The sequence below is a fragment of the Telopea speciosissima genome, chromosome 11 (genome assembly GCF_018873765.1).
Source record: "Telopea speciosissima isolate NSW1024214 ecotype Mountain lineage chromosome 11, Tspe_v1, whole genome shotgun sequence".
Lineage (NCBI taxonomy): Eukaryota > Viridiplantae > Streptophyta > Magnoliopsida > Proteales > Proteaceae > Telopea > Telopea speciosissima.
In genome coordinates, this window is record NC_057926.1 from 7,373,842 (window position 1) to 7,387,427 (window position 13,586).

At 37.2% G+C, this 13,586-nt stretch overlaps 1 protein-coding gene across 4 annotated transcripts; it reads left to right on the forward strand.

Annotated features, from left to right (window-relative positions):
- The first annotated feature begins 9,046 nt into the window (after window positions 1-9,046).
- LOC122646829 (F-box/FBD/LRR-repeat protein At1g13570-like) lies at window positions 9,047-12,843 on the forward strand. 4 transcript variants are annotated; one of them, XR_006330702.1, is made up of 3 exons: window positions 9,047-9,111; window positions 9,520-10,565; window positions 12,833-12,843. XR_006330702.1 is itself a non-coding variant. In XM_043840437.1 (2 exons), the coding sequence occupies exons 1-2, from the start codon at window positions 9,062-9,064 to the stop codon at window positions 10,424-10,426; spliced, it is 957 nt and encodes a 318-aa protein (XP_043696372.1). In that variant the 5' UTR covers window positions 9,047-9,061; the 3' UTR covers window positions 10,427-10,834. The 4 variants fall into 4 exon arrangements, 1 of the variants encoding a protein (XP_043696372.1); XR_006330703.1 differs by lacking the exon at window positions 12,833-12,843 and adding an exon at window positions 11,946-11,959; XR_006330701.1 differs by lacking the exon at window positions 12,833-12,843 and adding an exon at window positions 10,643-10,834.
- The last annotated feature ends 743 nt before the right edge of the window (window positions 12,844-13,586 follow it).

A 13,586-nucleotide genomic window follows, 5' to 3' on the forward strand; every position in this document is an offset into this window, starting at 1 on the left:
TAAAGAAGATATTTTAAAATTTTAGATCTAATTTGAAGACACCAAGGGATCCGACTCCTCTACTTCCAAGGCGGGGCAGTACTTCCGTGCGCCCAACTTTGCCCAACATACAAGGCGGGCGGAAAGTATCGCCTTACCCCCGCTCGGGCAAGGCACTTGGGCAAGCAGTACTTTCCGCCGCCTTATATGTGGGTCAATGTTGGGCGCACAAAAGTACAGCCCGCCTTGGAAGTAGAGAAGTCTCTTCCAGACACCAAGTCCAACATGAGACAACAAACTCCTTGACCTTCACTACCAATGGCAAGTCTAGATGGCGACATGTAGGGGACGGAAAACTGGAAGATTGACTGGCCCCTTGACTTATATTTATAAATTTAAACAAGTAGAGAGGCTTACAAGAGATGGAACTCGTCATTTGTTATCAGATAGAACAATAGGATAACAAAGTGATAATAACTAAGGGTAAATTATATCTGAGGAGCCCAATCTTTGATAAAAGTACATTTGAGTTCTCCTTTTTTTGAAAATTTTCATATGGGGTTTCTTGTGAGGTTTAGTTCTACCCTAATTTAGGTGTATTTTTTATTTTAGCCCTCTCAATCTCATCCCACTTCTAACCTATCTTCACCTCTACTTCGACTTCTACATTCGCCGCCACCACCATCACCTCTAACGTCGTCGACACCTCTACTCCCTCCCTTTCTCCCTCCCTACCCTGATTCTCATTAATGTTTCCTGTGCAAAGATAGAAGCTAATGAAAAGCTTCCTTGTTGATATGAATTTGAGGTTTTGCCTTCAATGATTCTCAGTTCACAATTAAGAGAAGAAAGGTGTTTATAAGAAACAGCCATTGATTCAGCGAGAGATAGAGAGGGGTTTTCATTTGTTTTTGAATTGTGAAGAATGTGTTTGTAGAGCTGTGTTGTATTTATAGGAAAGTGCACTTTGCTTTGGAGGCAGACGCCTTTGTACATAAAGGAATGGAGGAAACCCTTGTAGGGATTAATTCTCTTCTATACACACAAATAGGATTTTGCCTACACATGCTTAAATCATGTTTATTATTCATGATTCAAGCATGCGTAGGCAAGATCCTGTTTGTGTGTATAAAAGGGAATTAATCCCTATACTTGCCGTCAGAGCTTAGCTTATGCCATGTTGGATATGTGTCCATTAGACCCAGTTCATATTAATGAAATGTTTATTTTATTTCGCGCATGACATGTATTTTATTGGGTTTGTAACTTGTTTCATGGGTTTTCACCTAAAATGGTTATCGGCTAGGGACAGGATTGGACTTCCCGTTTATATGGTCGTCACATTGTATGTTACCAGAAATGAGTTTTCGATACATAAATGTGGATACATATACTGTGTGTATATAGAAAAGAATCTAGTAAGAATCCTACATGTGTTACTGGCAATTGTGTGAGTACGAGATATGTACCTGTCATTTGACCTTTGACTTGAGAGATCCTATTCGTTGCAATGTTGGATCACTTGTTTTGGTAAGCCAATGGTTGACGTCCTACGAACTATATATCGGCGCACTGGATACTTGAATACGCATTGTTAATGAAAGAGATGCTCAACATGGAATCCACTACCGTTAATTCAAGAATATCAAGGAGAGAGAATGCCTGTGATGAATCAGAGAGAAATCTGGTACCAGTGTCATTTTTTGTAAATTGTTTACAAAACTATTTTGTATATGAAAAATAATTATTTATGTAATTAAATTTATTTGAAATATTTTTCGGGCGTCCGCTAACGATCACATAATCTTAAAATGGACTTATACAAAGAGTTGGGGTTTGGCATTATTTAATTACATGTCCTATAGCTCATTATGGGATATTGGATTATTAGAAGGACTTATTTATAAATTAAAGAGTTTAATTGTGCAAGATAGTTTTTTAGAATATTAAATTGATTAATTATCTTTTTGCTTATGGCAATAAATAAAATATAATTAGATTATATGATTGACCATAATTAAAGAGATAGCAATCCCTTTAAGATTCTACCTCTTCTCACTTTAGAAACAAAGATATTGTGCAAAATAGCAAGTGGACAATTTTCACCAAGTTGGCAAGTTACGGTTTCAGAAACTTCACTTGCACAAGGCAAAAAGCCAAGCTTCAGTTTTAGAAACTAGAACTTATCAAAGCAATCCTACTAAGGGAAATTATATATTAAAGAGAAGGGGAGAGAGAGGTTCCACGTTTTTGTGGTTTCCCTCTCTCTTCTCTCCCACATTTTCTCTCCCTCCCCCTCCTTTGTGTGTGTGAGGTGTGAGTGCTTTTGGGGTTTATGAAACTCTAATTGGGTGGTGAGTTGTGTCACTTCTAATTGTGTTTGATCGGAGTATTCAAAGAGTTGAACAAGCAGATCCATATTCTGCTCGAGTGTAGAAGAACTATTATCTGGAGGAGGAGCTTTGATTGCGGCTCTAAGATAATCAAAGTTTTCCCGTATTTTTTTTGGTTTACTGTGGTTTTCCGCATAGGAATGCAAAAGTAAAGTTCTTTGATCCATTTCCGCTACGCCATTGGTTTCAAACCAACAATTGGCATCAGAGTGACGTTTTCCCGTTCATATTCGGATATGTTTTGAAGCACATAGGATTCCCATGCTGGCCTTCCTTTTCTGAATCTTTTGTTTATTCATAAAAAAGAATTAATACAACAAAACTAAATACCAGATATTTTTAAAACATGGAAATAATTTGAGGATACCAAGTCAAACATGATACAACAAATTCCTTGACCTTCACTACCAATGGCATGCCTAGATGAACCATCAGAGACATGTAGGGTATGCAAAACTACTGGAAGATGACTAGCCCCTTGACTTGTATTTATAAATTTAAAACAAGTAGAGAGTCTTACAAGAGATGGAACTCATCATCAGTGATAACTTAGAACAACAGATAAAGAACAACAAATAACAAAGTGATAATAAGTAATAGGGAGAGGGTCGGTTATGCTGTCAGCTTTTGGTAAGATAGCGACATACACCAATCACATGACTGGACACAAGAGGGCAAGGGGGTCTTCACCATAGGAGGAGGAGAGAGGATGATAAGTGTTGGGCAACCTAGCAGTGTGTTCAACCTTTTCCCTAACTAATATTAAACATTTTCTAACATTATATAATAGGGAATAACAAAATAACAAGGCTTAGCTAGCTAGAGAGTCAATAGGGTCCCAGTTAGTTACTGAATTGACCATCTAAATCCAGGAGCGATTCCACTTCTAGTTTCTATGCTAGTAGGTTCTTATGTAACTATATCCAAACCCCCTAGAAATGTAGAGACCAAATTAAAACTAAGTGGCATGAGAGCCATAAATTTTCCACATATTAGCAGATAATGCTTTAAAGAAAACATATTTCATCACATGGCTCCAAGTTAATTTTTTATCTAAATTCTTAGCTTCAATGCATCATTCCAACAGGATCCTATTGTAGATCCTGAATTTTGTCACCCCCTCGGCAATGATGACAATCGGACATGGATTGATGAAGATTCTCTCTCAAGAAGGGCTCGACCCCCTAACCTACCCCACTTTGACCCCGATAAGGTTCGGACAAGTGTTTTTAAGTGCAAAATACTCAATGATAGCCAAGGGTGCATAAGCAGTAATTCGAAACACTATCCGAAATTTCCCTAGCACCAAATTAGGATTAATCACTTTGTTTAAAATTAAAATGTTTTTTGAGCTAATCTTGAACTAAAGTTATACCTTTGGATAGTGCTCGGAAATATGAATCCAAAGATATATTTTGTGTCAAAATCTAACACTCGGACGCGAAGCAGGGTCCAAAACTGGCAAAAGATTCCAATCCGAACAATATGGATCAACTTGGGAGATCCATGGATTCCATGGATCCGTGTAAGGTTCTACGGATTACACGGATCTATGGAACCTAAGGGCAGTTCCTTGAACCCGTGGAAGCCTTCTGATAAGGATAAAAAATAAATAAAAAAACCTACAACCTTATCCTTTAAAATATCTACCCTATAAATAGGACCTCCCCCCCCCCTCCCTGAATCGTTATCCTCTCTTGTACTATATCGTGCGGTGCAACAGAGGCCATGTGGCACAGCAGGCCCCACATGGTGCACATGGCCTCTACAGCAGCCGTACGATGCAGTACTGCACCGTGCAGTAACTGCATAGGATAAAAATTCCCCCTCCCCTCCCCCTTGCCTTTGAAACGAACTGGATTTTGGGAGAGCACTTGATTTTAGTGAGGGCAATTGGATTTTTAGAAAATCCTCGTTCCCTCTGTCTCCAAGCACTTGAGTTTTTTTGGAAAATCTGGATTCTCTCTTGTGGCTTTCATTTTCAAAGTTCTTTTTTTATTTTGCTGACATGGCTTTGTCCCACCAATGCCTCGTTACTCTGCGAAAAGTCCCTCGAAGTCCTGGATCAGCAGATAATGGGGATGTTTCCAAACCCTACCTTGTGGGAGGTATAGCCCTTCAAGTGAGAGAAAGTCTTTTCCCCTCCACCTGGGCCGAGGTTCTGCCCAATTTTCGTCAACAAAAGTTTGTTTGATATATTGGGGTTCTGCCTGGATTTTATCAACGAATCCCAATCGATAGAGCGGAAGCGCCACCAAAATTTTTGTGCAGAAGTTTCTTTCTGACCCTTGTGGAATGTTGTATCCAGGTATTTTGATCTTTTTGCTTCATTCCAACTCTGGCATAATGTAGACCGGTAAAGTGATCGGGTTATGGCATATGCATGTTTGGTATTTTATGTCATTTTCATGCATAATGTTGTGTTCATTATGCATCATGATATCACATAAAATATCATTTCAGTCTTTCAGGGCCATTCTGGTAATTATACAAAATAGCCCAAAATGACCATCCATTATCATTAAATTGGCGTGTTTAGTCATTTTATGACTTTTGCTATCAGGTATTTAATTGTTTTCCGAAGTTTTAGTGATGTATGTGTGCGTTAGTTTTACTAACGATCTGATTACGGTGTTTGGATACACCTACCCACAATCATTAATTGCTTTCCTTTAGTGATGTGTGCGTGCGTTATTTTCACTAATAATCTGATTGATAGTATTCGAATACACATACCCTCAATCATTAATTGCTTTCCGAAGTTTTAGTGATGTGTGTGTATGTTATTTTTACTAATGATCTGATCGATGTCGTGTGGCTGTACCCACCATCGATCATTATTGCTTTGTAGAATAACTGACTCTGTCATTGACAGAACCTTATTGTTTCATTCTGGTCATTCCATAATTTCAGTTTTTCAGTCAATGTCGTGTGGTTGTACCCACTGTCGGTCATTATTGCATTGTAGAATAAATGACTCTAGCATTGACAAAATCTTACTGCTTCATTCTAGTCATTCTAGAATTTGAGTTTTTCGGCTCGTATGTCGTCATGTTTTCTTAAAAGACTTGTCGATTTCCGTATAATCACGGTATCGACTTTTTTAAAAAATACGTTTAATTCCCCCATTAGGTTTAGAACGTTATTCCATGCATATAATGCATTCTATCATGTTTTTAATCAATGGTGATACCCAAATATTATTTTATTCGCACTCGTTGCATTTATGCTCTTCATGGGTATTTTGGAAATTTACCAATTACAAGCCCAAAATCCCATTCCTTTAATCCTATTTAGTATGTTTGATCATCTTAAGTTGATCAATATCACTTTTGATCTTTGCAGCCCCTCAGAGTGTCATTTTCGACACCCATTTTACCATTATGCCCTTAGGGCATTTTGGTCATTTTGCAACCAAAATTTGTTTAGGACTCCGAAAGGATTTTTAATAATTGTAACACATGTTTTGGGACATAAGACATAATTCCATGCATTTTCTGCAATTCTGGCTTCCAGGGGAATTTTGGTAATTATTTTCATTTCATGTTGGATTGCATTTTAGGTGTTTGGAATACTTCACATATGTTTTGTTAACATATCTAGTCATGTTTAATATCATTGATGATGTTTAAATATGGTTTTATGCACAATTCTATCCTCAGGGGTTTTTTGTATAATTATTGTCATTTTAAGTTGGATTACATTTCAGGTGTATAGAATACCTCACATATGTCATCAACATATCTAGTCATATTTAATAGCATTTTAAGTTGGTTTGCCTTTTCTTTACCAAAAAAAAAAAGTTGGTTTGCCTTTTCGATATTTGGAATATCTCATATATATGATATTAAATCATTTAGTCATATTTAGATCAGTGGTGATGTTCAAATATGACTTTGTGTGTATTTTATGCCTTTATGCACTCCAGAAGTATTTTGGTCATTTCCATTACTTTATGCTGATTTGCATATTTAATGTCTTGAGATGCATGATCATGACATTTTGACCTTAGTTCAACCTTGCATATTGTGATGTGAGACCTTATTTAGAGAAAATCTATGAATCCTAGCATCTAACACGATGGATTGACTCCTTCGGGCGGAGTGGGATGCATAAAACCATCCCATCTTCATAACCTAACCTTTTATCTATTCTCTGGCTAGATCATATGGAATCAATCATAGCCCTATCCTCTAACTAGAATATGAACTACCTATTTAGGATTCTAAGCCATTCACAACCTAGGTGGTGACTCCCTTCTGTTATTTTAAATTGTGTTTTCCCCGCACCGAGTGAACCACAACACCTTTCATTCAATTCGAGTCGCTAAGAAAAAAAGGATATCGATGCCGTGAGGTGTAATCACGACGACGGCAAACCCACGAGAAAAGGATTTGTCACCGGTCGACGATCATTGTACCTACACCTATGCCTTGTTTTCATATATTGGCATGTAACCTTTCTATGGTCCTAGGTCTAAATTAATTTTTTGTTTTAACCATTAGTCCAACTCCATTTAGGCTAAAACTTAACATATGAGTAGAAGATCTTAAAATCTAACCTATCATACGACGAAACTAAATACCTTGATACATTTACATCATTAATCAAGAGAAATGCTCCTACATTAATTCATGATCTAATCTAAAAAATGGACTAACCCAAACCTTTTCTTGGCAAGGACATTGAAGAAACAATTGGTCTCCAGTTTTGGTACGGTCAAAAAAAAAAAAACCGAGTATGTATGGGATTGATGATGTGGAGGAGTCAAGTAATCGACTGATCAATGGGCGAACCAAATGGGCCTAGAATCAATCCATGTATTAACATAGTTTGAGGTATCGACATCGAATCCACCGATATGACTGATTCATATCGATATTAACCATGATCATACCGATACAAATAACAAACTGATTCCATAACAGTGGATTGCTCTGTTCCCAGTCAACACGCAAAGGTTTTCTTTTTTGTGAAATAGGGATGGAAAGGGAAAAAGCCGATTTTATATCGTCTATGATTTCCTGACCGGTGCGGTTCTCTAGTGCCTCTCACAAAAGGGGGGTGGGATCCACCCAGGGTACCTAAACGAATACTCTGCTCGGATGAGGTCCACCCTTCTCTTGTGAGAGGCACTAGGGAACCGCACCGGTCAGGAAACCGCAGACGAAAAATATTCTTTCTAAACCTCCCCAAAAACAAAGGAAAAGGAAAGCCGAAAGGGCTAAAGTGTTATTAAATCCAAAGCATTACTCAGGTTTTGTTTGTGTCATTACTTGGGTTATGTGGATAAAGAAGGAAAAAAAAACACGTGTATTATACGATCATGTTTTTTAATTTTTAAAAAAAAAAAAAATAAACTCAACCTGATGATAACGACGGAAGTCTCCGAACCCCTGAAAAAATCCCCAAACACTTCTCTCTCTCTCTCGCGGATTATCATGCCTAGAACCCTTCTTCTTCGTCTCCGTTCCCGGTAATTTCAGGCCGGCGACTGAAAAAATCCCCAAACCCTTTCCCCCCTTCTTCTCCGTCTCCATTCTCCATCTCTGTTCCTCGGCGATTACAGCGACCTGCGAAGTCCGACCTCCCAATACCGGAATACTCCCTGTGGCAGTCGGCGATTGCAGCGGCAGATTAACCATCTCCGTTCAATTCGGCCAGTGAGAATCTATCCACTCTGTAAGTTTTTTCTGTGTGTGACTGTCTCTCTCTCTCTCTCTCTCTCTCTCTCTCTCACTCTCGATAAATTATCTGAGTTTTGTATCCTTACAGAGATGCTTTATTTGCTTCCTGAATCTTAAAATTGAGATGAGGTGCTATCATATAACTCCATTAGACCAATGAATACTCGGAGCACCTCAATGCATATGATTTCCTTTGTTTCTCTGAGAAGTTAGCTTGTAAGAAACAAAATACATGGAGGTCGATGCTGTCCTGCTGCCTTGGAGAGATGAGAAGTCACCGGCTCCTTGAAAAGATAACATCATCCAAAATGGTGCCTTAGGAGTTCTCTAGATATGGACTGCCTTTCTATGAGAAAGGAGGGTCAAGGTTGATGATTCATAATTTAAAAACCTCACACATAGATAGTGATTAAGAAAAAGTGGCCGCCTATCTCCATGTCTTCCTACCCTGAGTATGGAAGTTTTGTGTCAATTACTGAGAAAGGTTAAAACTTGGAACCTTCATAAAGGAATTAGTGTAGACGAACAATTTGTTAGCATTTTCCATTTAGTCTTTATAGCTGGCTGTTTTATTTCTCTACTAATGGTTATGGTTTTCGGGATTTTAGCTGGTTATGGTAAGGAAGGATTGGAGCGTCTTGTGCACACTGAAATTATTAGAATTGATCTTTGTCTTCATTCCTCCATTTTTCTCAAACTAATCAAATTTCAGTTACATATAATTGTGTTTATTAGGTGAACATGCCTGTTGCATAGTGAATATATGCCCATACTTTTGCCCCTGGATTTTACAGAACAACAATCATATTAAACATGTACCGTATCATTGCCGTTCACGTTTTATTGCGCCTGATTTTTGAAAAGTATTATTGCTCTATGGTCCGTTTAATTGTCGTTCGCATCTGTACCCATATTATTGCCATTCCCAAACTTACTATGGCTGGTAGGATCACTTCAACTATAGGTCTTTCTTTTCTTAGATCTACTAAATAAAACTAAACAATGTTTTTTTCTGGGGTATATTGCAGGGAAAGTGCAGCCATTCCATCTAGGTTCAATTCTTTCTGTCTCTGTCTCTTTTTAGGGCTCTTTCTGTTCCTCTTTTCTTCTTCTTCTTTTTTTCATTTTTGGTTGATTCACCTTTTTTTTCCTTTTTGTTGGAGGTCCCAGATTGTTTAAGGGTGTGGGATAATGTACTTGTTAAAGTAAGAATTGAAGAGGTTTGGTAAAGTCTAATTGGTGTTGGGGTCCTATAAACAAACTGAATTAATTTTAGCCATTTCAGTGTAGCTTATGAATCTATTGTTCCTCTTTGCTAAAAAATTTGAGTTTCTATCATAACTTGCAATAACTGTTTTATTGTTAGGAGAAGAAGCTTTTGTTGGTTTGCTGTAGTCTTTTATAATATCAGAAATTTGGTTTCAATAACAAAGTATTTATGAAACCATTAACCATTGCAGGATGAAAATGGCTCAGTGTTCGACTCGAGACATGTTGAGTAATCTGCCAGAAAGTATACTAGAAAACATCTTTTTACATTTGTCAATGAGAGACGTGGTGAGGACCAGTGTCCTATCAACTCAGTGGAGATACAAATGCTCATTTCCACATCTCATATTCAATGATGAATGTATACCAGTTTCTGCTGGTTCACTTGGTCATGATAAACTTGTGAAAATTGTCAATCATGTTCTCCTACGTCATAGAGGCCCAGTTCTAACATTCCATATCTCTAGTTCCATGTTAAAAACCTGTTCAGAAATAGACAGCTGGATCATTAACCTCTCATTATATTCTGTCGAAGAGTTTAAACTTCACATTTCTACATCCCAGCGTCATAATGTTCATCCATGTTTATTCTCCTTTAGACGACTGAATCATCTAACACTGGTTCGTTGCATAATTGTTCCTCCTGTGACCTTCAAAGGCTTTAGCTGTCTCACAAATCTAGTTTTTAAAAAAGTTACACTCTCTAGTGTAACATTGAAATATTTGGTTTCTGCCTGCCCTCAACTAGAAAAGTTGACATTGACTGATATCGATGGTCCTATTTATATTGAACTTAGCAATCCAAAACTCAAGTACTTGTGGATCTCTGGAAAATTCACTGGTATGTGCCTCAAAGATTTGAGACTTTTAGTCTATGCAAACTTTCATGCATCAACTGCAGCTCATCTTCTCCAATGGAGAACCTGCAACATTAGCAACATTCTTGGCTCTCTAGTCGGTATTCAAAAGCTTGTCATGGGAGGCTGGTTTCTACAGGTAATAGAACCTTGTGATTTTTCGTATTTACGCAGCAATTGGCACATAATCTTTTGTGTTTACTTCTGCTTGAATTCTATTACAGTCCTTAGTCGGCAGTGATGTGGAGAGGAGGCTTCCTTCTGCTTATAATCATTTGAAGAGTATCTCCCTTCCATTAAATACGGAGGATATGAAAGAGATTTTAGTTGCTATATGTTTACTTAATAGCTCCCCTAATTTGCAAGAGCTTGAAATCTTGGTAACTTACTTGTACTATACTTTTTCTTTTTGTCTTCCTATGGTTCTTTGTTCTCATTAACTTTTTCAATCCTCCAGTTCTGGCATAGTAGGGTATCTGCGATTGATCCTGTCATTGATCTGCAAGAAGCAAAGGATCAGTTGAAGTGTACTTTCAACAAACTCCGGGTTGTAGAAATTTCTAAACTCTTTGGCTTGGAAATTGAATTGGTACTCGTTAAATTTATCCTAGCCAATTCACCGGTGCTTGTGACGATGAATATCAGTCCTTCAATAATTGGCATTGAAGCATTAAAATTATTAAAACAGTTGCTTCAATTTGAAAGAGCTTCACCACAAGCAAAAATTGTGTGCTTGGACCCTTAAACTTGAAGTGATCCAACTCCAAGGGTATGGATCAATGGCCTTGGGAACTTTTTACTTTTTTGTTGGATCTGAAAACTCTTTTTAGTTCTTTTGAATCTGTGGATATCGTGAAGTAAACTAGATGTTTTGTCTCGGTTGCCTATTAATTGGCAGTCTGAGCTAGGAAGGAGAAACTATCTATGCATGTAAGTGATGATGTAATTTCTGCGCTTGTTAGTTAGCGTTGGTTTTCTATTTCTTTTATCAAAAAAATTGAGCTCAGTTTGCAGTCCCTCTCTTTTTTTTTTTTTGGGTTTTTTTTAAAGTGTGCCTTAAGCATTAGGTGTTTCTGTGGTCAAATATGAATGGTGAAGATCATTTATGTTGCCAATTGAAACTAGTGGACAAGACTTGATTTTCATTGTTCTGTGGGATCCTAATGATTTGGCAATGACAACATTCATCTCTCATACACCCTTTCTACTCTGTTGAAATTTTGAAGTTGCTTTCTAAATCATTTCACATAATTAATTTTCTCCCTTCAAACATCTTCCCATTTCAGTGAGAGGTGTGCTATTTTGAAAGAAAGCTTTTTTGGAGGTGATGGAGAGAGAGAGAAAACAGAAATTTCAGTAATGCCTAATATGATTTTATATAGGTGGTGAAAGCAATGTTAGATTATGCAGCTTGATGACCATTCACTTTGAACATTTGAAGGGTATTTCAGGGGATGTTATAAACAGCAAATGGAGCAAAATCATCCATTCAAGGCTGATGATACACATGGTTATGAGCGAATGGATGGTGCCCTTTCCTCAATCCATGTGAGAGACTAGAATGTGAGGTATATCAGAACCATTGAAGCCAAGTAATGTTATGCTATGTAGGGCCAATTGGGGTAGCAGCAGATTCAATTGAACATATAACTTGAGCAATGATAACAGGACCAGAACTTGCACCCAAAAAAAAAAATTAATGCAGAATCTCACTTATTGGGGACTATGATTCTGGGATGGTAGCAAATGGAGAACGTTAGCATTTGGCATGAAAATTGCGTTGGTATGTCTCAATATAATAAATCCTTAGCTGAATGAACCTTCAAAAGCCAGAGCAAAGAAACAATTACAGTACAATGAGAGCTATTCATTAATATATATATATATATAGTTGATTATATGTGAAGGTACCAAGTCTCTTTGGAAAATGTGGAGTATTTTTAGTTTATGAACTGTTATGGCTGCTTACATTTGTACTACTGGGCTTCTCTGTTTCCGATAAACCTTTTGTTTATTCATAAAAAGAATTAATAGAATAAAACAAAATAGGAGATATTTGAGCAAACCAATTCAAACATGATACAACAAATTCCTTGACCTTCTCTATCAATGGCATGTCTAGATGAACCATCAGAGACACGTAGGGGATGCAACACTACTTGAAGATTGACTGGCCTCATGACTTGTATTTATAAATTTAAAACAAGTAGAGTCTTGCAAGAGATGGAACTCTTCATCAGTGATCAGTTAGAACACAAGATAACAAAATGATAATAAATACAGGGAGAGGGTTGGGTACGCCGTCAATTTTTTATTAGTTTGCGGCATATATCAATCACAGGGTTCGATGCAGGAGGACAAAGGGGGTTTTTTGTAGGGGGAGTAGAGAGGCTGACAAATGTTGGGCACCCCAGCTGTGTCTTCAGCGTTTTCCTTAATTAATATTAAACATTTTCTAATATTATCTAACAGGGAATAACAAAATAACAAGGCTTAGCTAGCTATAGAGTCAATGGGTTCCCAATCAATTACTGAATTGACCATTCAAATCCAAAAGGGATTCCACTTCTAGTTTCTGTGCTAGTAGGTTTTTACGTAACTATATCCAAATCCCCCTAAAAATGTAGAGACCAAATTAAAACTGAAGTGGCATGAGAGCCATAAAATTCCCATATATTAGTAGATAATGCTTTAAAGAAAACATATTTTATCACATGGCTCTAAGTTAATTTTCTATCTAAATTTTTACTTTCAATGCATCATTCCAACAGGATCCTATACCTTGTTTCCATATATTGGCATGTAACCTTTCTATGATCCTACTTCAATTCTAAATTGATTTTATTTTTTAACAATTAGTCCAACTCCATTTAGACTAAAACTTAACATATGAATGACCTTAAAATCTAACCTCTCATATGACGAAACTAAATACCTTGATACATTTACATCCTTAATCAAGAGAAATGCTCCTAGAATAATTCATGATCTAATCTAAAAAATGGACTTACCCAAACCTTTTCTTGGCATGGGCATTGAAGAAACAATTGGTCTACGGTTTTGGTACGCTAAAAAAAGAGCATGTATGGGATTGATGACGTGGAGGACTCGAGGAATCGACTGATCAATGGGTGAACCAAATGGGCTTAGAATCAATCCATGTATTAGCATGGTTTTAGGTATTGGTATCGAATCCATTGATATGGCTGATTCATATCGATATTAACCTTGATCATACCGATATCAATACGACTAATACTTTATTCTTGGTATCGGAGCGAAGAGGGTTAAACTGTTAAAAAAGCATATGTTTTGATCTTTTGATGGGTGAAACAGTCTGATCCAACTCATTACAATCAATAATTATTGGCTATTGAGTCGAGATCGATATCATGGTGTAC